This window comes from Vanessa tameamea, chromosome 11, assembly GCF_037043105.1.
Source record: "Vanessa tameamea isolate UH-Manoa-2023 chromosome 11, ilVanTame1 primary haplotype, whole genome shotgun sequence".
Taxonomy (NCBI): domain Eukaryota; kingdom Metazoa; phylum Arthropoda; class Insecta; order Lepidoptera; family Nymphalidae; genus Vanessa; species Vanessa tameamea.
Window position 1 is genome coordinate 12875282 of NC_087319.1, and position 22293 is coordinate 12897574.

Sequence of the window (22293 nt, forward strand, 5' to 3'; positions counted from 1 at the left end):
ATTGTAGACACGTGCCAGGATATAGTATGTACATATTAACTTAGGGCCCAAATGCTTAAAACAAACTTAGAAAATGTATTCAAATAAAATAATATTTAGGTAACTAGGTATCAAATCAAATCAATTTTATTCAAGTAAACTTCATAGCGAAGCGTTTTTGAATCGTCGATATTAAAAAAACTACCACCGTTTCGGAAAGCAGCCTCCAGCGAGAAGAAACGGCAAGAAACTCGCATAGTTGCTCTTTTCAAATAAACAGATTTACATTGCTGTTTTTTTTACAAAAAATATTGTCCTGTGATGGAACCCGAGCCTAGATCCAGGGTTTTTTTATCTAAAAAGTACTAATTTAATGAATAATAAGACTTATTTATTAATTTAGTCTTAATAAACTTTTTAAATTTCGTAAATGGTAAATTGGTTACATTTCCCGGTATCTTATTATATATGCGTATAATACATTGCCTAAAAACGTACTCTGTACCGTATGCAAACGGAAAGTAGGGGTTACAAGTTTATTCTTATTTCTTGTATTAATAGTATGTATATCAGCTTTTATGGAATACTTTTGTATATTCTTCTGTATAAACATTATGTTATCATAAATATATTGTGAAGCAGCTGTTAATACACCTATTTCTTTAAATTTTTCGCGTAATGATGTCCTACAGCTAATATTATAAACAGTTCGGATAGCTCTTTTCTGCAGAATAAATACTATTTCAATATCTGCTGCATTACCCCATAACAACATTCCATATGACATAAGACTGTGAAAATTAGTAAAATAAACTAGTCTAGCAGTACTTATGTCCGTGAGTTTTCTTATTGTTTTTATTGCATAAATGGCACTAATTAGTTTCACTGTTAAGGCATACAAATGGGTGCCCCACTGAAGTTTGGAGTCAAGGGTTATTCCTAGAAAGGCCGTCGACTCAACAAACTCAAGCCTTTCATTATTAAAAATGGCGGCAGAAGAATTTGATTTGACATTTGGCAGAGAAAACAAAATACATTTAGTCTTTTTGGCATTTAGTACCAAATTATTTATGTCAAACCAACCAAGAATCCGCGACAGAGCACTGCTTACAACGTCATAGTTGTTTATTTTTCTGTCGAGTTTAAAAATAAGGGATGTATCATCTGCAAACAGGACAATGTCGCAAGTCTTATTTACAAAATAAGGTAAATCATTTACATATATTAAGAACAGGAGTGGTCCTAAAATTGAACCCTGTGGTACACCCATTTGCGCCAGAGCGCCATTTGACTTTGCACCGTTAAAAAAAACTTTCAAAACTCTTTCATTAAGGTAGGAGGAAATGAATTTCAATGCAGGCTCTTGATTCCTGCATTGAAATTCGTAAAATAATACCTATTTTACGAATTTACCTCATCATATGTTGAAGTTAAAGTGTGTTTGTGTGTATCATATCCACAGCACATATATATAAAGTTAGGTACTTAAAAATTGTATTTTTTTTAAATTGACATATTATTTATATAATATTGATTATAAAGAGAATATATAATATTGATATAATATTCCGAGGGATTTTCTTATCCCGATTTAGATTAAGTTGTGTGCTTTGCTCAGATCAACAACTGTAAAAGAAAGTTAGTTTTTTCATTCTCACCCGATTACTGAGTTAATACGAGACGAAGAACTAGAATGTGCCGTCATACCGCGGAGTGATCGGCTTAGACAGGGTTTACACTTTACTTTACAGGGCGATTGAAGCGGCAGGGTGTGCGGTGTGGGTCGCGGGGCGCGCTCCCGTCCGGCCACGCGCTCCGCTCGGCGCTCATCACATCGCGATCGCACCCGCGCCCGTCGCTGCCCGCCGCGCCCCAGTGCCTTACGAGGCGCGCTTCGAGACTTACGTGTCGCGTGTAGTTGATCGTCGTCGCTCCCGATGTTGTGCTGTGCCCCTGTGACTGTGTCTCGGTGACGGTGACCAGCACCTGCCAATCTCGCTATAAACACACCATGGGGTGCGGCCGCGGACTCTGCACTGCTGACAAAATCTTCATCTTCATCAATATTGCCTTTGCGGTAAGCTTTTTGAAATTTAACTAAACATGAATTAAAACTTGCAGAATTATAACAAATGGTTTGTTGTTCATGTAACAGGTTCCTATAGGAATACATTTTCATAATGTTTTGGGGTTTTTCAAAATTTAAACATCGTTTTTTCGAAAATGTAACTATATTTGATTTAAATTGACGTACGAAGCTTTTGGTTATTGTCAGTGTTATTTATGTTTTATTCAAAGTTAAACAATTATTTTCTGACTATAATGTATTATGACTTTTTTGTAACTTTCTACTTCCACTGGTATTCATTTCGTAGTGTGATTGAAAACAATGCACAAGTTTTAGTTCCCTTCGGCTCGCGACGACGACGCTTTGCTACCTGCTTCTGGCACTCGCGTCGCGGTACAAAACATAGGAGCACAATACACGCACCCGGCCGTCCCGCCGAGCTTCTCTGTCGGTGCATAATTCATGACCCAAATATCCAACAATTTTGAATGTTTGATTTTTCATAATTTCTTTAGTTAACATTCTGATGTAATACTTTTAACCTCGAAGATGACTAATATTTATAGACTTGTATCAAGTGGTTTTAGGCTAATAAGCGCTAACAACTGAATATGATTCATAATTATCTACACTAGTTCTTGATAGATACGGATCCGATACGATACGATAGCTTAATATGCTTTTACAGCAGGATCCAGAAAACGTTCAAAATGTTAAGTACAATTAAAAAAAGGGTCAGAACCGTTTGTGCCTTCGAGTTTGGGAAACTCCGAACTCGCCCAGGCCGTTACAATAAAACCTATTAAAAATAAGTTCCTCAATATGATGTCGCTATTTCTGAGGGTTGGGGTATTTTATGTTTCGGAAACGGTGGTCAATAATTTAACAAACAACGAGTAAGTGTAATACTTACAAATTAAATAGTTATCATGAGTTCGGCTACTTCAACAGTTTATTTATCTTAAGTATTTATGCTTTTATTAGTAGTCCGATAAAAATATGAACTACACGAATATACTACGAGTATTCATATTTTATTTGTTATAGAATTAGTTATAACTATTAATTAATTAAAGATAATTTATCGTCAAAATCTCTTAAAACTCTTCAATCGTCAGATAACGATAAACATTTAAATGTCAGTGAGCAACCAATCGGCTTGAAGCTAGCCGCCGACTTAACGCCGCGCTACTAGGTCAGTTGACCTCTGAGGTCGACACTGATAGACGACAGCTCAGCGCATAAACCAATATACGCGAGTTTCAACCCAAAACCGGTATATAAATTATTGTTATTTTAAACCACTTATACGTATCATAAACAAAACTACCGATTTGATATTTCATCTATATAAAATATTTTGACAATAATTTATTACGCTTCTCGCGAAGACATCGTGACGTATAACATTTGTCCTTGGTATTGACCTCAGTGACAGCTCAGTGGTTATGCTTTTATCGAGGACATCGGCATAACTAACAAAATACCAAGAAAGCCGTTCATTGTGATGCGCATCTTGAACTGACGTCGCCCGTTTGTATAATTTTCGTATTAATTTACCGTCTTTGCTTTCTATAAGAACGGTTTCCTGAGAGCTCTATTACTTCCAGATTTCGATTTTTGGCCTATCATTGTTCTAACGTTTTAAATAAATAGTAATACATATACCAAAAAATATTTTTGTAAGAAATAATTTTCCTAAAAAAAGTGTCACCGTACACATCGAATTATTATTGTCGATAAGTATTGCCGGCGAAGTCGCCGCTACTACTGCTAACTAAAACGAAATGTTGTCTTAATAACCAATAACCACGGTATTTGTCTCGGTATATGTTGTCGGCGCACGTGTGTCCCATCCGCAAAATGTAACTTGAGTATCGCCGACTGGCGAGCTTAACATCGATACCTCTTTAACGGTCCATCAGTGTTCGTTACTCCTTTGAAATGTCAGAACTGCTCAAGGTTCGCTTGCAATGGGTTTTCGATGTAAATGTCGACTAACAAGCGCGAAGTGCGAACACATCCGCTGCAATTCGGTGATGCAGATTGTAACCCAGCGCTGTTACGCTTAGAAGTGAGTCTGGTGTGCATTCAATAATAAAACGAATGATCTTGTCCATTATTCTACGAGGGCTAAAAAATAGTTTTGCGACTGAAAGAGGTTGAGAGAGCTTTAATGTTGAGCAAAGCCTCTTAAGATAAAAACCGCTTTTATCTTTCCAGAAGCGCAGCCTCGCCGCTGTATTGTTCTCGATTTATTTTATTAATACGAAACCGAGTTAAGAATAAAGTGCCAACGAAGAACCTAATTATGAAATCTGTCCCGGATACGAATATACTCCTCCATTCTTCTGAGAGCAATGAAGTTTCTAACGTTATATTTGAGATTGATTTATACGACATTAATCGACTCGGCGATCTTTCGATACATTTTTGTCCGTGCAGATATTTGAGTACGTTCAGCATATCGCGTTACTTGATAGCGCGATCGGGTAACTTCGTGAACAATATCTATTATATTATATCCTTGTTATGCTTAGTTAACTAAACCGAGCGAATGCCTGATTATCTAGGTGAGGCCACGTGCTTTAGTTCAATGTGCATAAAGTGCTATTGGTATTTGTTGTTTAATAATTTATATTATTCACTGCATCGTTAAGGTTTGTTGTGTAGGCAGCTATGTTGTTAACATTGTTGTTAGTTATATTATAATACGTTCGTCGATATGCTCGTCCATTTCCTTTCTTAAACAAAACGTTACGGAATGTGCTCGTCACTCGCAAGTGTGGAAGAGTGTAAAGCGTGTTGATCAGGAATGTTAACAGCGACGACTGTTCTAACTATGCCTATTAGCTCCGATTAAACTTCCGCCGAATGCGCTCTTTTATTTTAAGAGAAAGAATAATTATTAGCAGAAAATGAATTATGATTATATTCAAACACAATTTGTTAGCAGAACAATTAAAAGAAAAATATGTACCACGTAAAACATTAAGTCATTAATATTTCAATGCTGTCACATCGCGTGTCAATGTCTGACCCACTTTATGTGGCTGGAGTGGACGCATATTCCCGTGGTTACGGCGACTTCTACCGAGTAACCCAACGAATGGGACAGACGAGAGTTGCGCCGAACCCTGAGCACGGAGCACCTGCGTCCCATTCGGCCGCGTGTCTACACGCAAGTGTGTCAAGGTGTGCGTAGGAATCCGTGCACACATGCAATGAAACTGTAATGGAGACCGGAGCCACGTCTGGGATATGATTTCAATATATTAATCATGATAATATAATTAGCTGTAATAACATCAGTGAAGTGAATGGAGCGCATAATTAAACATAATTGCAAAGTCTCAGCAAACGATATCAAGTCGTATGCGGCCGTCGAAAGGAAACGAAAAGAGAACCATGGCGAAAGTGAAGAGGGCTTGCAGGCTTTAGCTGGATTTATATTCGTGTTAACCTACTCGTCGTTCATAATTAAGCGTTCTGGGAAACTTCACAAATATATTTTTATTTCGTTATGAAAATGCTTGAAACTAAAAGTAATCGTTTTACCTATATTTATATTATAAAAAAAATTATGATTAATCGCGCTGTTCATAAAGCGTACGCGTCTGATTTATAAAATAATTTTGCTTATGTTGAAACTTATGTAAAGTTGCAGTCTGTTCATGTCCCACTGTTGGGCTCCAACGAGGATTCGTGGATACTGGACACACGTAGCTGATTATCACTCACGATGTTTCCCTTCACCGCCGAGCACCAGATGAATTATAAACAAAAAATGAAACACGTGAACATTCCGTGATGCTTGCGTATGCGGGCATCAACCCGCAATCATCGGTTAAAATTTACGTGTTCTAACTACTGAGCTACTATCGTGGCTATTATCAAACATCATGCAACTTGGTAAGATTAAATTGGACGTGGCTGAAACCGCGGGCCACAGTCAGTTTGTATTAAAAAAAATAAAAAAAAATCGGTTTAGCGTACATAGCTTTGTTTCTTTATTTAGTTAAATTTGTAATTGAAACCTCCTTTGCCACAAGTGGCGTCACATTGAACGAGTGTACTTTGTAGCGATCGTAGAATAATAGAATTTCCAATAAATACCTGTTTAAAGATAACGCAATACAGATAAATATTAGTAAGTTATGAGTAATAACGCGGTCGACGTGTTTGTACCTCTCCGTTCTTTGTTATGGAGTGTACATTGTACGTATCTGCTTTTACACTCACATTTAAATAATAATAACTTTTTTTGCACAAAAAAATCGTAGAATGCAATGGAATTTACTATCGAGTGAAACATTTTTTTTTGCATTAACAGCCTGTAAATTTCCCACTGCTGGGCTAAGACGTCCTCTCCCTTTGAGGAGAAGGTTTTTGGAATACACGTGTGGCAGAATTTCGTTGAAATTAGACACATGCAGGTTTCCTCACGATGTTTTCCTTCACCGCCGAGCACGAGATGAATTATAAACACAAATTAAGCACATGAAAATTCAGCGGTGCCTGCCTGGGGTTGAACTCGAAATCATCGGCTAATGTGCACGCGTTCTAACCAATGGGCCATCTCGGCTCAAGTTTTGTTTGAGTGAAACATATAAAGTAATAATTTATTCCAAAAAATAACAAGTTTGAGAAACAAGCGGGGAATACCATAGCACAAATGTTCCGTAATCCGTGTTATTGGCCGAAGGCCGAAGATGGCAGTCTGGCGTCATTCGCGATTAGAACAATGTTTATTGTAAATCACGCTTTTTTATGACAGTTCTCGTAAGAGAGGAACATAAGGCGACGCATTTACTAAATCATGAACCATATGTGAACGTGGAATATTGATGTCAGCGGAGAATGGCCATATTTAGTTCTCATCCACTTGATTTATGTTTATCGTAAGATTCATCTCGTCGTTAGCGGGGTCGGGAAATATCTGCATTCCACATGTCTACCTAATGTGTATCTGACAACACCGACACGCGCTGGAGCAGCTCGATGGAGTGAGCTCTAAAATTACTTCTTCAGAGTACAGGAGCCTTCGTCCAGCAGTGGAAAACTTTCAAGTTGCTATGTATGCACACAACAGATGTAAATAAGAGCCGTCAATCGGTCAAATTGATCAATGGCTGCTACACATCTCGAGACAGTCTCTCCTTTCCCCTTCCCCCATCGCCCTTCAAACTATACGCGGACGTCATTCTGGTTCTACTCGTTGGGTGTTCAGATTGATGCTACAAAAAATGCTATATATCACTTACTTATGCAACAGATTATTTCGTTTTAATAAAATGTGTATATTGTTTAAAAAAACTTTAAAGAATGTAAAACGACAGCGTTTCGAGTTGATGTTGGACACTAGAATTCAGAGTTAATCCGACAAAGATATTTCTTTTTCTGTTTAACCACAGGGGATCTCGCTCCGCTACATACTCGGTTAGGGCTAATAACCATAGGCATAATACGTCTGACATTGATTCTGATCGATTCGTATACTTTGGATATTTCCATAGTTGTAATCTATACTAATATTATAAACGTGAAACGTTCTGTCTGTCTGTTAAAGCTGCTGCTAAACTGCATTCATTCAATGTAGAACGACTATTAGAGTTACTTACAATCTTAGAGCTCGACACTGCGTTCTGGATGTTTTTAAAGATGAAGTTTAATCTGAAACTTTTTAATCTGAATATCACCTGACACATGCAGGTTTCCTCGCGGTGCTCTAATTCATTAGAATATAGTTTTCTACAATTGTTTTTATTTGATACAACAACATCGCCACTCGGAACTAGGTGTACTGAATTATTCTATAAGACTTAAAGAAATGCAAACTTCTTGACAAACATTGTATGCAGGCTTCGAGTAGGAAAGACTTATAACACCAATTCTCCGCCTCCACAAAGTGAAATCATCCTACTTTGTGCAACTTCTGCTAATTAATTAAATCGTGTGTTTAAATAACTTTGTTTAATAATGCGTATGACTCGATATAAAAAACCGCAGAGCAAAACATGCGTCGACTTCCATGCAGGATAAATAATAATGTAATTATATTTAATTGTGTAATAGATTGGCGGAAATAATTAGCTTATGAGATTTTTTGTCGCTTCTCGGTAGAATCGACATTCCCAAACAAACAAAAATAATAATCAAAATACCTATACTTTATTCAAGTAGGCTCTTAAAAGCAGTTTCGTCATTTTACAAATTATATTAAGTTAAGCTACCTTAGTTACCGCCGGTTCCGAATGTAGATTCTACCGAGAATGGCTGAATGATTTATGAATTGGCAAAGTTAAAAACAACTCTGGCAATTTGTTATAGAAACCAATACCTTGCCTTGACGATATAAGCTTCGTCTCGTGTACATACAATGATTATCACAGAATCCATCGCAGTGATCGATGCTACGGTGAATATGTATAAAATTGTAGTAAATATATTGTGACGCAACAGTGCTTATTCCTACTCGTTAAAGACATCCCGAAGGGCGTAACGACTAAGAAGTGTAAAATGACTATTCAAAGAGCCTACTTGAATGTAGAATATTTGTGATCATGTGACTGTTTTGATTGTTCGGGACATTAGTGTATGAACAGAAAAACAAACTATATTTATACAATATATGCAGTAAACAATGCCCGAGACTTGGTGTACAGTAACAAGGTATCGACGATAAATAGCCAACTAGAATGACAGATTCCACAGCAACTTGCATAGATAACATATTTGCAACCCATATTCCACAAAATAAAATTATTATTAATAAACTAAATTCAGATCATTGTGGACAACAAGCTTTATTTAATTTCCATGTTAAAAAAATAAGCAATTCCGAAAAAATAATGTTTGTTCCTTTGACCACAAGTCGTATTGAGAAGTTTAGAAGTAATATTATGGCCAATCTCCCACACCTATCTTTTAATGATAATCCCAATGTTTTGTATAATAATCTATTTAAATTAATTAGAAACAAGTTTAATGCAATATTCACTAAAACAGTTAATACAAAAAACTATTAAAATTCAATGATTGGGCTACTATTGGAATTCATAAAAGTAGGCAACGAATGTACGAGCTTTATAATGAAAAGACGTACAATCACAGTGCCACTTTTGCCAACTATGTAAGTAACTATTCAAAATTATTTAGAAAAGTGTGCTTTTTGGCAAAGTCTTTAACAATAAAAAATATAATTAAGAATGCACATGACAAAATAAAAATGACTTGGTAAATTATTAATAGTGAAAATGGTAGAGGTGGCAGACGCAGCTCCGAATTGAACTTAAATTATAATAATAAAATCATAAATAGTGAACGGGAAGTTGCTTCAGTTTTTGAACAATTTTTTTCTGACATACCAGTTTCTACAACTAAGTTACTTATTTTTTCTCCAGCAGTTGCCGAATCATTGATGAAAGAAAATGTACGAGAATGCAAATCAAAATTTAATTTTACCCCTGTAAACACCAATGACATAATTTGTACATTTAAGTCATTAGACATTAAGAAAACTGCTAATCTATGGGGTATTTCTGTAAAGGTGATTAATTCAATTATTGATGCGATTGCACCTAATCTTGCAATAATATTCAGTGATTGTGTTCAACGTGGTGTATTTCCTGACCTGATGAAACATTCCACTGACCTGGTAAAGTCATTCCAATATTTAAATCTGGTAGCTCTTCAGATCCTAACAACTATAGGTCAATCTCAATACTACCAACCCTCAGCAAAATATTTGAAAAAAATATTCTAAATCAATTATTAGCATATTTCAATAGATACAATCTGCTTCATAGAAAACAATTTGGTTTTACGAGGGGTCGCTCGACTACCGACGCAGGTATCGAACTTATAAGAAATATCTATGAAGCCTGGGAGACGTCGCAGGATGCCTATTTTCTGCGACTTATCAAAAGCCTTTGATTGTGTTCAACATGAAACTCTGGTCAGGAAACTATATCACTATGGAATTAGAGAATGTGCACTCGACCTTCTGACTTCTTATCTTAACAATAGAATTCAGAGAGTTGACGTTAAAGGGACAAGGTCTCCTGGGGTCTCAGTTGGTATGGGGTCCCACAAGGATCAATTCTTGGACCTTTTCTATTCCTCATATACATAAATGACTTGCCCTTTCTTGTTGGGAACAAACATGATATACTATTGTTTGCTGATGATACCTCTTTGGTTTTTAAAATTAATAGGAAACAGGTACAGTATGACGATGTAAACAATGCTATGTCTGATATAGTACACTGGTGTAGCATAAATAATCTTAGGCTGAATAATAAAAAAAATAAAATTGTAAAATTTAGCACACCAAACGTGCAAAATTTAAAACCCGATGTACTTATCAATGGGGGAATCGATGGATCCAATTGAAACAACTGAATTTCTTGGCCTTACTCTTGATGCCAAGTTACAGTGGCTCCCCCACATAAAAGGATTGGCGGGTAGACTGAGTTCTGCGGCATTTGCGGTTAAAAAAAATTAGATTACTTACCGATATTAATACGGCTCGCCTAGTTTATTTCAGTTACTTTCACAGTATAATGTCCTACGGTATTATGTTTTGGGGTAACGCAGCCGCTATCCATATTATATTTGTGCTGCAGAAGAGGGCTATTCGCGCAATCTATAACCTAGGAGCCAAGGAATCATTAAGGTATAAATTTAAAGAAATTAAGATATTAACTGTTGCTTCTCAATATATATTCTGTAATGTTTTGTATGTTCGGATTAATATTAATGTTTTTATGAGAAAATGTGATTCTCATAACATTGGTACAAGGAACAAACACAATCTTGTTATTCCTGTTACTCGACTGCATAGAGTCAGTAACTATTTTGTGGGGCAATGTATACGCTTCTACAACAGGATCCCAGAAAGCGTTCAAAATGCTTCTATTGCCAAATTTAAAAAAATTGTTAAGGAACGCTTGTGTGCGAAAGGTTACTATAAAATTAGTGAGTTTATGTTTGATAGCACTAGCCTTGGGAATGAAACGATCGCCTGGCTGTTTCTATTCATATACAATTATGTATGTAAATAATTTGACAAAAAAAGACCCGCTGAATTTCTTTCGCAGGTTCTTCTCTGGTCAGGGTGTTACTTTTTCCGAACCCGGTGGTAGTGTTTAATTTGACCATCAATAACTAAGTGTAATGCTTCTATGTTGAATAAAGGAATTTGAGTTTGAGTTTGAATGAAAGTGTGTTGTGTGTTAACATGATAATAAACCAAACAATTACGCGCCGATACCAATACGTCATACTTCGCGTTGTAGATTGGGTGTTATCCATTGTTATAATATTTGTAAGTATTTAGTCCTAACAGGAATATTATTTTTTAGTTATAAGCACAGCAGCACACTGAAGCCACAGATCGTTAACATTGTCACTTATTAAGTAAATTTATTAAGCATTCCCTATATTGTAAATGCGTCACCCACCATGGGAACTCTAATGTTACGACCATGTGCCTGTTACTAAACTGGTGAGTGGGTGGTACCAACCCGGAGTGGTATGCAAGAGACCCTACAAACAACTAAACTGTACAATACATATAAAGCAAGGGTTTGTAGGCCGTAGGATCGCCCACGTAGGGCGAATTGTTCAGGTACGTTAGTACGCGGTTAGTACGCTGTTAGTACGCTTCAGCGGTGTATGCAACAAGTGGGAAAAGGTTATTGATTTGGAAAATGGTCTACTTTAGCAAACCTCGCGCTCGGTTTCAGTACGGAATTTCTAAAACAAAATTGTGTATATTGACGAGTTAAAAAATAGAACCTGATTCCCGCCATGCGTTGCAATGTGCTCGTATCTGGGAAACCTTTACGCAGCTGATGAATGATGCACGGAAACCGAACAGAGACAACCGCATAACCATTAATTATAATATATATATTTAAAATATCCAAGCATACGGAATAATGAGTTGTACAACCGAAAGTGAAGAAGCTCGTCGTAAGTGAAGTTTGAAGCCTCAAAGATATCACGTAAAGTTAAGTTTCTCAGATCTCAACATTTGCCGCGTACGGTTCTCGGTACGAGTGTGTGTATTTAAATAAAAATATTAGTCCAATGAAAGGAAGTCGGTAATTGTAAACATGAAACGAGTTTTATTATTTTTAGTTTGTTGTCAAATCCGCGCATCATGCACATAACAAAGTTTTTTAACGATTCTAGCAGTGCAACATATACACTACAGTATTTTTGTAGTGCTTTACCACCAGTTTTGTAATTAAGAAAAATATTTAATGTTTAATGTCCAAAGAGATATGAATATACAAATTGCGAACAATGAATATTATAAGGCGATTGAAAGCGGCGCGCAGCGAGCCGCGCCGCCGAGCCAGCTGCTCGCTGCGCCGGAATGTGGTCACGATTTGTAAAACCCGAACGATTACGAACGACTCGTAGATCGTCTAATCGTCATCTTAGCTCTTAAGACGTTTCGTGACGTGAACGGCTTAGTTAAGAATTCGGATTCTAGACAGAGTAGGATTTAAACAAGTAAATATGAGATCCGACCGGAATAAGTAATAACTATATACAATCACTTTTTATACGTCCATCTGTTTTTGAACAACACAAATTTTTAGACATTATTAATACAGAAAGAATAACGTGAAAAAATATAATCTGCCTGTGCTTGTAATTTTAAAGCAATTAATTGATTTCTTTTAATCAATGTTGTTTTCTTGTTCGAAAATAATATCAGTTTTAATGATTAACTTGACAAATAATAATGATATTGAACTATTATATGATACTTATAAGGATTTTTTTTGCTGAAGCCTTTTCCGCAGGTTTCTGTTAGCGGGTTGCACTGTTGTCATCGTTTATCCTTGGCCGTGCAGTGTCAACAATGAGTGAAGTGGGGCAATGGCGCGCCGACATCTCCGCAGGCATCTGCTCCGATCTGTCTTGCACCTTGCTGCCTGGCCCTAGAGCTCACTATACTCTGACGACACCGACGCCTCGCGCTCGGCTCGCGCTGTACGAGAGACGTGCCATCTCCAATTCGATCGATTAAATATTTCCCTTAGAGATTTAAAAATAATAACAATCCAGGCGGGAAGCTATCTCGATACTTAAGCCCTTAAAACGGTCAGTTGACAAATTGAAACATTCCTCTACGAATCCATTTAACTCGTAACGAAATATTTAATTAATCGCTCTATTTCTACACAAACAATGATACGGTGTAATCTTTTGGGGATTCTTCACTTGAGCGGCTTCGACAATCAGCTAATAGGAAACGTTTACAACTAAATCACGATATCATTTACAACTAATTTTATTACGCGGCCGTCATCGCACCCGACGCTGATAATACCTGCCGCTATGGACTAGGAATGTGTGACAGTCAATTCGTTTGAATGTACTATACGGGCGACCCGCCCCGGCTTCGCGCGGGTGCAGTGCTGATACTAAAGGAATGTCTTTGTAGACGTACGCGTTCAAAGCTTTTTTGACATTAGACAATACAAACCGCTATGTCCCTGTATATTAAATCTGTAATATCTTCGAAAATATATATTCAAATTACATGCTGTAGGGGGCCGTATTGATCTATATTAAATGCACAATGTATTTAAGGTACTTAGTTGGATAAGGATTAATGCTGTGTTGCTTAAAATCACTTCGTAAATAAGCCATTATTTCTCGTAAAAGACATATACCATCGCAGATTTTTTTGTAGACGCTTTTAAGGTGTACAATACTGTAGTATATTATTTTTATCTATCTTGTAGGGTTCAGCCACCGTTTGCAACGTAAGCGCAAAAAAATGTGTTTATTTAAGACAGCACATTAGAAACCTCTTTAATTATCAGTGTTTCTTTATTTATATTATTATTATGCATATATTATAAATAGAAACCTTCCTCTTCAATCACTCTATCTAGTAAAAAAAACGTATCAAAATCCGTTGGGTAGTTATAAAGATCTAAGCATACACAGGGACAGGCAGACAGCGGGAAGCGACTTCGTTTTATACTATGTAGTGATATTCTAATACACGCATGTAAAATCAACGCATCGTTCCCGAGGCAAGGTTTTCGATTCTATAAAGTACTCTGCAGATTTGTTTTATATTCATCTCAGTTAGGCAAACAACAATAACAAAACATTATTTGACAAAAATGTAAGTCATTTAAATAAGCAATAATGACAACAGCTGCATCATAAATAAAATGTAAATTCCGAACCACCACCGGTTGAAACACTCCCCCGGTACCGGATGGTTCTATGTTTAATGAATGTTGTAGAAGGAAGCTTAAATAATGATCCCATTTTTCAAGATATACATTGATGAAGTAACATAATTTCGTGTGCTATACTACTAGTGACCTGTGTTAAAGCGTTAATATAGTGTGTCCAGAAAATAAACGGTAATTTTATTGCAGTCGTAGTAAAAACGTAGCGCGCGTACGTCGCGGCTGCGGGTGAATGACCGGCGCTCCTTAAGCTGCAGCATCTGTACTCGTTGAGTTGTGTCGTCGACGTCCTGTGGCCCTGCCATGCCGCGGCCGTCTCCGCGGGTCTACTTTAACTAATTTGTGCCGATTGAATCTTATTCTCCTACGATTATTTTATACGAGTGACCATCCACTATACATTTGTAAAATTCAATGTTGCACTAATAAACTTGGTCCTTTACTAATATTTTTGCGATATGGTATTTATTAAAAATTAAAAAGTGTAAAATGGTCATAATAAGTATGTCGTTTTGACTTTAAATGTAATCATGGATTACGTGTAACAGCCTGTACTTCTGTAGTCAATCTATGAGCGATTATTATCATTAATTACACTTCAAAGCGTTTTACTCTGTAAAGCGCAATTTGTAAAACATAAAAAAATAACCTCTCTTATTTTCGAAGCTGCTTTCCGCTGTTGATAGACGAAACGAGATCCAGAAACCGGTCATCGCGTTTTAAGCGCAAGAACTAACGTCAATAGCCTTTAGTAAATGGATCGTAATAATACAGTGTCAGTATGCTGAACATGTTTAAGTTAATTTAACCTATAGGAAAGATTTTAATGTCCCGATTGTGTCATCTTAGATGAACCACCGACACCGTACAGTGGTTTTGTTATCACTACTATGTATGGAATCACTTGAACGTCTATGTCGCAGTACCTTACAAATTATACATATAAGTTAAATGGATTTACTGAAAAAAAAATCCATTTTTGGGCTTTATTTTGTATTAATATAAAAGTAGATACATACGATGATTATATACTATGTAATAAGATTCGTGTTGAGAGAAGACGAAAGAAAAACTGTCCGTAAATGGGTAGACCTCCTTCGGTTCGATACTGATTAAGACACCTGTATCGCGCAAAGGGATATTGCCATTACACATATATTGACATTGAAGGTAATTTTAGGTTTATCTATGTGCACAGACAAATACGTTAAAAAATTCTAATAATGGGGACTATTTAGGGAGTAGCTGCGGAGAATAGTCTTCATTAACATATGTTTGGTTTCAGTTTCTATTATTATTTAAATCATTGATACAGCTGTAATGAAAGGCTCTGTTCTGCGGTCACCTTGGCGCTGTTCTGCGGTGGCCTTGGTCGAACTCAAATAAATATAACAAGAACCTCTCTGCTACTTGTAATGCTTGGTGGTAGGGCTACGTGCATGTCCGACTGGGTAGGTAACCATTCGTCACACATTCTACCGCCAAATAGCAATACTTTAGTATCGTTCTGTTCCATTGACTGAAGCTGAGTGAGTCAGTGTAAATACAGCACAACGGATGTAACAGCTTAGTTCCCAAGGTTGGTGGATTCCAAAAACCCGCTGTATCTGAGGCGGTGCTGCCCACCTATCAGCGGTGCTCAGGCTCAGCGGCGTTGACAATACGAGAGTGTCTCACCTGGGAGGTGGGTACATGTACTTTTGTAAATACCGTCACTACTTATATACTCGTATTATTTTATATTTTAGTTTTCGCCTGCGGCTCGCCCGCTTGTTTTGCGGTCTCAGCTTTTATTTATAAAAATAAGTTCAAACTTGCTTCATACTTAATTTCATCGAATCTGTTTGAGTGTTATAGCCGTGAAAGCGCAACGGACAGACCGATAGATCGTGTTATTATTAAAAAAAGGATCTAAAATTAATATAAAGTAGGTATTAATAATAACTTCGTACAGAATGCCCAGTCGATCACACATAATACGGTATAAATGGACGCGGGGCTTTATTTTATAATACTGCACTAGTATGTGATAAAGCACCTTAACGGTAAAACAGAACTCGGTGGTAAGAAGAAAACCATTAAGTAGCGGAATTCTTGACTGCCTTCATAAAACAATGAAAAAAATAACTGAATGAACCAACAAACCAACCAACAACGTCGGTACAAAAGTTTAATGTCGAAGAGTTGATCCCTCTGTCGGCCGCGATTAGCAACGATTCCTAATGGACCTTAACAGTACAAAAAACATAAACAATGACCCATTGACACACAGCAATTAGTGGTAATATTGATTACAATAGAAGCGTATCAGGTAATTACTTATAATCAGCACATGCACGTGTTGCAAGCGAGCGGCTCGCCGCCGCCGCACCCGACACACCAGTACACATGCAATCGTGCCTTCGACGAATGACCTCATCTGACTCAGCGGTTTCCTGGGGCTAATACGTGTCAACGGTAAAGAGATCTTTGTTGCTCAATGAACGAATCTACAGAAATGCTTATCGGCGAATACTGCGTCTTAAAAATTACTCATATAATCATCTAAGAGAGACTTCTTTGCAAAAACGATGAAAGCAGATATTGTGTAGTACATTCAATAAAACTCGATAGAAAAGAACAACCGAAGTCTTGTAGGCGGAATAATGAGCCGGCGCCGTTCACGGCCGCTAACCTCAGGTTCGGGAGTGACGTGTTCTCTCGATGACTTGCATTTAGGCATTCTTGGGACGACGGCTTAGCTCGACGCGCCCGCCGCCGCCTCGCTGCGGTGAAGGCAGGCCGAGGTCGCGGGCCACTCGCAATTTGTCGCGAATGCCTCTTGCTCATTATTGATATATTTCGGTAAACACTTGGAAGTGATTTGTCATCACGATTTTGCGAACCATAAACATAATTATACAAAGTATACATCAGAACAAAAAGAGAGGACAAAGTCATCGTTGGCTTGAGTTTGAGAACATTCTAATAACGTTTGTGTACTTGAATTATATTTACACGAAATAAGTGATTTTGATTTCAAGGAAAATTGATCAGCACGCAACAGGCATTAAAATTTGAAGTTGCTTATCGTTGTTTTTATTACAAAACAATTATTTATGAAATGTTTTTTTAAATATATATGCAATTATTGTTACCTATACAAGTTCTTACATAGCATTTGAAATACGTTAAGTATTTATTTATTTGACGCAAATATTTATTTTTATGAAGTGTCTCTGGTGTTGCAGATGTACAGCGGCGCGCTGCTGGCGACGGCCGCGCGGCTGGCGTGGGACCCCAGCACCTACACCTGGTTCCGCTTCCTGTGCGCGACGCAGTACCGCGTGTCGGCGGCCTACGTGCTCGCGGCCGGCCTGTGGCTCGCCGCGCTCGTGTACATCGCCGCCGCGGCCGCGCACCGCTCCGCGCGCACCTGTCTGCACATCGTAAGTGCATCCTGCATCTGTCGCTACTCCAGGGGCGAGTCTGCTGGTGGTGCAAGGTGCATCTTCGGAGCACTGAATCTTGCAGCAGCAGCAGCAGCAGCAGCAGCAGCAGCAGCAGCAGCAGTCAATTTCGTTATAGATACAAAATTGTGGAATTCAAGCAAAGCGATACAATGAAAATACAAACGAGTTAGTTTTATTAGTTACGTGGCAATGACAATACAGTTAGGCAATATAGCGTCTGTTGAGTAAGTTTAACTTACCAGCGTGGTTCTTTATATCGTGTTTCTCGTTTTCTTGGGCTTGCCACATCAATCACACGAATAAAACAGTTTTTTTCAAGTTATGTAGACATTTCAGCGATCGGCTCACCGAAAACTTTACTTTATCTGTATCAAGTTTCAACTCAATTAGACTGGAGGAGATTCGAGGAAAATCAATGAGAGACAGATCAACAGAAACGAGAGTGATCCTGTAAGGGCTTCGTTTACTCTTCGGATATGTAAATGTAATTTGTTAGGTCACTTCATGAAATTATTATTTGACAACTGTCCACATTAAGTTTTGGTAGTCAGTGATAAAACATTATATGTACACGAGACGTAAGTATAACCTTATAACGCAAAGTTTCCGACTCCGCAAAGTCAATGAATCCGTAGGGCAGCAGAAACTTTAATAAATAAAGCATATTATTCAACACAATATTATTTTACACATTTAACAAACATAATGTATTTCAAATGTATAAAAGGACCTACTGAATTTCTTTGCCGGTTCTTCTCGGAAGAATATAAATTCCTAAACGGTGGTAGCTTTACTTTTAATATGGTTCTGTAAAATGACGATTCAAAAGTGCTTGTAAGTGCCTACTTTAATAGAGTATATTTTTTGATTTATATGCGTTGGGTATATATATGCAACGCATCTAGACAATTAGATGGCAGGAGTGAGTTAATGTCGCTTGCAGTACGCGGCGGGCGTGGCGTGCCTGGCCGTGAGCGAGGTGGCGTACGGCGCGTGGATGGTCACGTCGCTGGCGGCGTGGTGGCGCAGCGCGCCCGAGGCCGAGCTGGCGCGCCACGGCATGGACCTGCTGCACGACCTCAAGCCCGCGCTTCTTGCCGTGGAGCGCTACCGCGACGTGGCGCGCCCGCTCTATGACATGATCGAGGTCTGCCTCACCTTGTCGTGTTTACCTTTAATACCTCATCGAAACGAGATGCGGAGTTTGAATCCCGTTCTAAAAATCATTTTATCCAAGTGTGCAAGTGTAGCCACTTGAACACGTACGTATGTATGTATACGTCTATATGGGTTAGTCTTAAATAATAATCACGCGTCGATGACGACGTAGGCGGCTCTTTATTGCTTCTTATTGAACGATTCGATCTCGTGACATCGCCTGAATGCAACAATTGACTAAATTGGCCAGTACAATGCGAGACGAGGGGTTCTTTATCGACTTCTGTTGGAATGTGCGCTTTTAGAAAATGAAATGTAATCGGGTACGCGTTCTTGCGACCTGCGGGCACCGCGCTCTTTGGCCTCGGGCTTATCGACTGGTAAACAATAATTTCTTTATACGCGCAGGAAGTAGAGCGGGAAGCGCCCAACAACGCCTTCGTGATCGCCGTGTTCGCTGTCATCGGCATCATACTGCAGGTACTTCGGCAGTACACTACTGCTTGTTCATTACGATTCCACTTCCTAGGATCGACCGATCTATAGAAGTGATCAACGAACGGGGTTCTTTCTTCTTTTTTCTAACAAAACTCGATCTATAAGTCATATTGCTACTTAATTATTGGCTTGCGGTCCGTCCGACTGCGTGCGCTTAAACTAACAAATAAATACGATTTAAAGTCGACATACGCGACTCCCCAGATAGCAGCGTTCGTGATGGCGCGGCGGCTGGCGCGGCGTCCCGACGCGGAGTCCCGCGCGGGCCCGGAGCCCTGCGCCTGCGACTGCGACTGCGACAAGCGCGCCTGCGACGATGACAGCGACAGCGACGCGCGCGACGCGCCGCCCGGCTGGCGCAAGAAGGCCAACCTCCGCATGTACACCATACTCGATAAGATTTTCTAGCAGGTACGCCTCCGCAGTCGCGAAGTCAGCCGCGAGGTCGCGTATCCATAAGACTCACTCCGACCTCTCGCAGGACGAAACGACGGCGTCGCGGGCGGAGGCGGCCACGCGCCCCCCGCGGCCCCCGCGCGCCGCGCCCGCCGCGCCCCCCGCGCCCCGCCCCGCGCCCGCGCCGGCCGCGCTGGCGTCGCGCGACGCGCGCTGGGCCGCCGTGCACGCGCAGTTCACGTCGTCGCGCCGCACGCTGCGCGCGCCCCCCGCGCCCTCCGCGCCCTCCGCCCTGCTCATCCTGCGCGCTGAGCTCTAGCTGCGAACGAAGCGAATTTATGAACATTGAGATATTGAACAGAGTTATATTACTTGAAAATATTCGAATACACCGACGTGATATCGGGAGTCGAGGTTCAGTCGTATTAGATACTGAAACGTGTTCTGGGGTTACCGCCGACGATATGCCAATACTAAAGTCATGGTGACGTCTCTAATATTACTGAATCATGAGTATCTTATTAGTGTGAGGTGACGCCAATCTCTTGTTATTTTTTTAGAATAACTATTTGTAAAATACTTTATACCAGAGCGATTTATAAAATATTTCGTCAAATTCTGTTGTTCATTCGAAGTGCACTTTTATTAGACATTATAAAAATGTTTTTGGGTAACGTTTGCGAGTTTCGGTGCCGCAGAGTAGAATTGTAATTATACGTTAATACTTAAGACAATGTTATACATCGAATGTACAAATTGCGAAGTGCCCGATGCTGCCGGCGAGCGCAGCGGCACTCGGGCGGCACTCGGGCGGCACTCGCATTGTACATCGTATTATTAGACTCTAACAGACTGCCATATTGTTTAATGTTTAGATATTTGTTATTCTAGATAAGATATATATGTAGGTTGTATCGATTAGAGTAAGTCGTACCATATCAGCGCGGGAGACGCGCCTGCCGAGCTCCGTGTTCAACGACACCGACGACGCCGATACGAGCGTATCGCACTGTACGTATACTTTCATTTATTTTTATACTTCGATTAGTTTTCTTACCTCGTAGTGATATTATCGAGAGACTTGTGGTGCTATAACTCTCGGAGTGGCCCGCGAGCTGCCCGAGCGGCCGAGTCGCCGGCGGGGCTTCGCCAGCGGAGCACAAAGACGTGAGTTCCATAGTTTCTGTGATCGGCCGGCAGTAGGTACGGTGGTTAGAGACCGAGGGCCGCGCGGGCGCCGGAGGAGCCGGGCGGGTCGAGTGCGCCCGCGCGGGAGCTCCCGCGGCTGTTAGACAATAAGGGGAAGTGCGGGACGTCACCTTCTCGTTAAGCCTTAAGACTATCAAGCAATAAAGTGATATTTTTATACAATCCGCTGTTATTTTTTTCCTTATTGAGTCATTTTCCTATTTTGCCAAAACCTCACCGAGGATGTATCCAGGTGCGAGATCACAATCAGCTCGAGCATCTCGATTTTTGAGAACAGATTACAGTTTTCGCGTCTGAAGCTTAATCCCAAAGTATAATAATGTAAACAATAAGCAAAATGTTATAAGCGAACAGTCTCAATATCAGTTATTTGTCGAACTACCCTAACCGCAGCATACGCTGAGTCTGCCTTTAAGGGTCACAGATGGAAATTCTATTGCAGCTTGAGAGAGTCTAGAGTAATTTTTAAAAATGTTGTGGTATCCGGTGTGGTATTTCGAATCCAATCAAATCAAATTCCTCTTTTAAATATAGAAGCATTACACTTACTTATTGATTGTCAAATTAAACACTACTGTACGATTAAACAGAAAATACCCAGACCTGAGAACCGGCGAATGAAACTCAGCGGGTCTTTTTTTGTCAATTTTATTATTTACAAATATTCAATATCACATAAAATATCCAGGAGGCGGTCGTTTCATTCCCATGGTCTATCGACCATAAACTCATTTATTCTATAACCTTTCGCACACCAGGATTTTGAACGCTTTCTGGGATCCTGTTGTAGAACCGTATACATTGCCCCACAAAAGAGATACTGACTCTGCAATCGAGTAACAGGAGTTTGTGTTTGTTCCATGTACCGTTGCTATGAGTATCACGTTTTCTGATAAAATCATTAATATTTTTCCGTACATACACGCACATATATATATGTCGGAGGAGCAGGATGCCGAACAGTTGGGTTCGGGGATTAATCCGGCATTTGGTGGAGTATGTGGGCGTGCAATGGCGATATTCACAAAATAAAACGTATTTAATATCGTCTAATCACTGTATTAATTGATTCAATAATCGTAAACCACAAAAATATCAAAGGATTACAATAATTCATCTCGATTAAGAGCAAATGGGTTTGCAAGCAACCATCGCCTTCGAATCGCTTGTCAAAACAACGACTCGCGTTGCCATGACACTTACAACTCCATTCGGGGTGCCCGCTCTTAAAAGTAAATCAGCCATCAAACATTATTGCCAACTATTCATTAATTATCCAAATCAACATTCAAAGTAA

The 22293-nt window shown here is 39.2% G+C and overlaps 1 protein-coding gene across 1 annotated transcript; it reads left to right on the forward strand.

Annotated features, from left to right (window-relative positions):
* The first annotated feature begins 1753 nt into the window (after nt 1-1753).
* LOC113404396 (uncharacterized) lies at nt 1754-21146 on the forward strand. Its single transcript, XM_026645269.2, has 6 exons — nt 1754-2056; nt 17514-17711; nt 18679-18882; nt 19302-19373; nt 19596-19802; nt 19873-21146. Exons 1-5 carry the CDS (start codon nt 1991-1993, stop codon nt 19797-19799), a joined length of 744 nt encoding a protein of 247 aa, XP_026501054.1. The 5' UTR covers nt 1754-1990; the 3' UTR covers nt 19800-19802; nt 19873-21146.
* Nucleotides 21147-22293: the final 1147 nt, after the last annotated feature.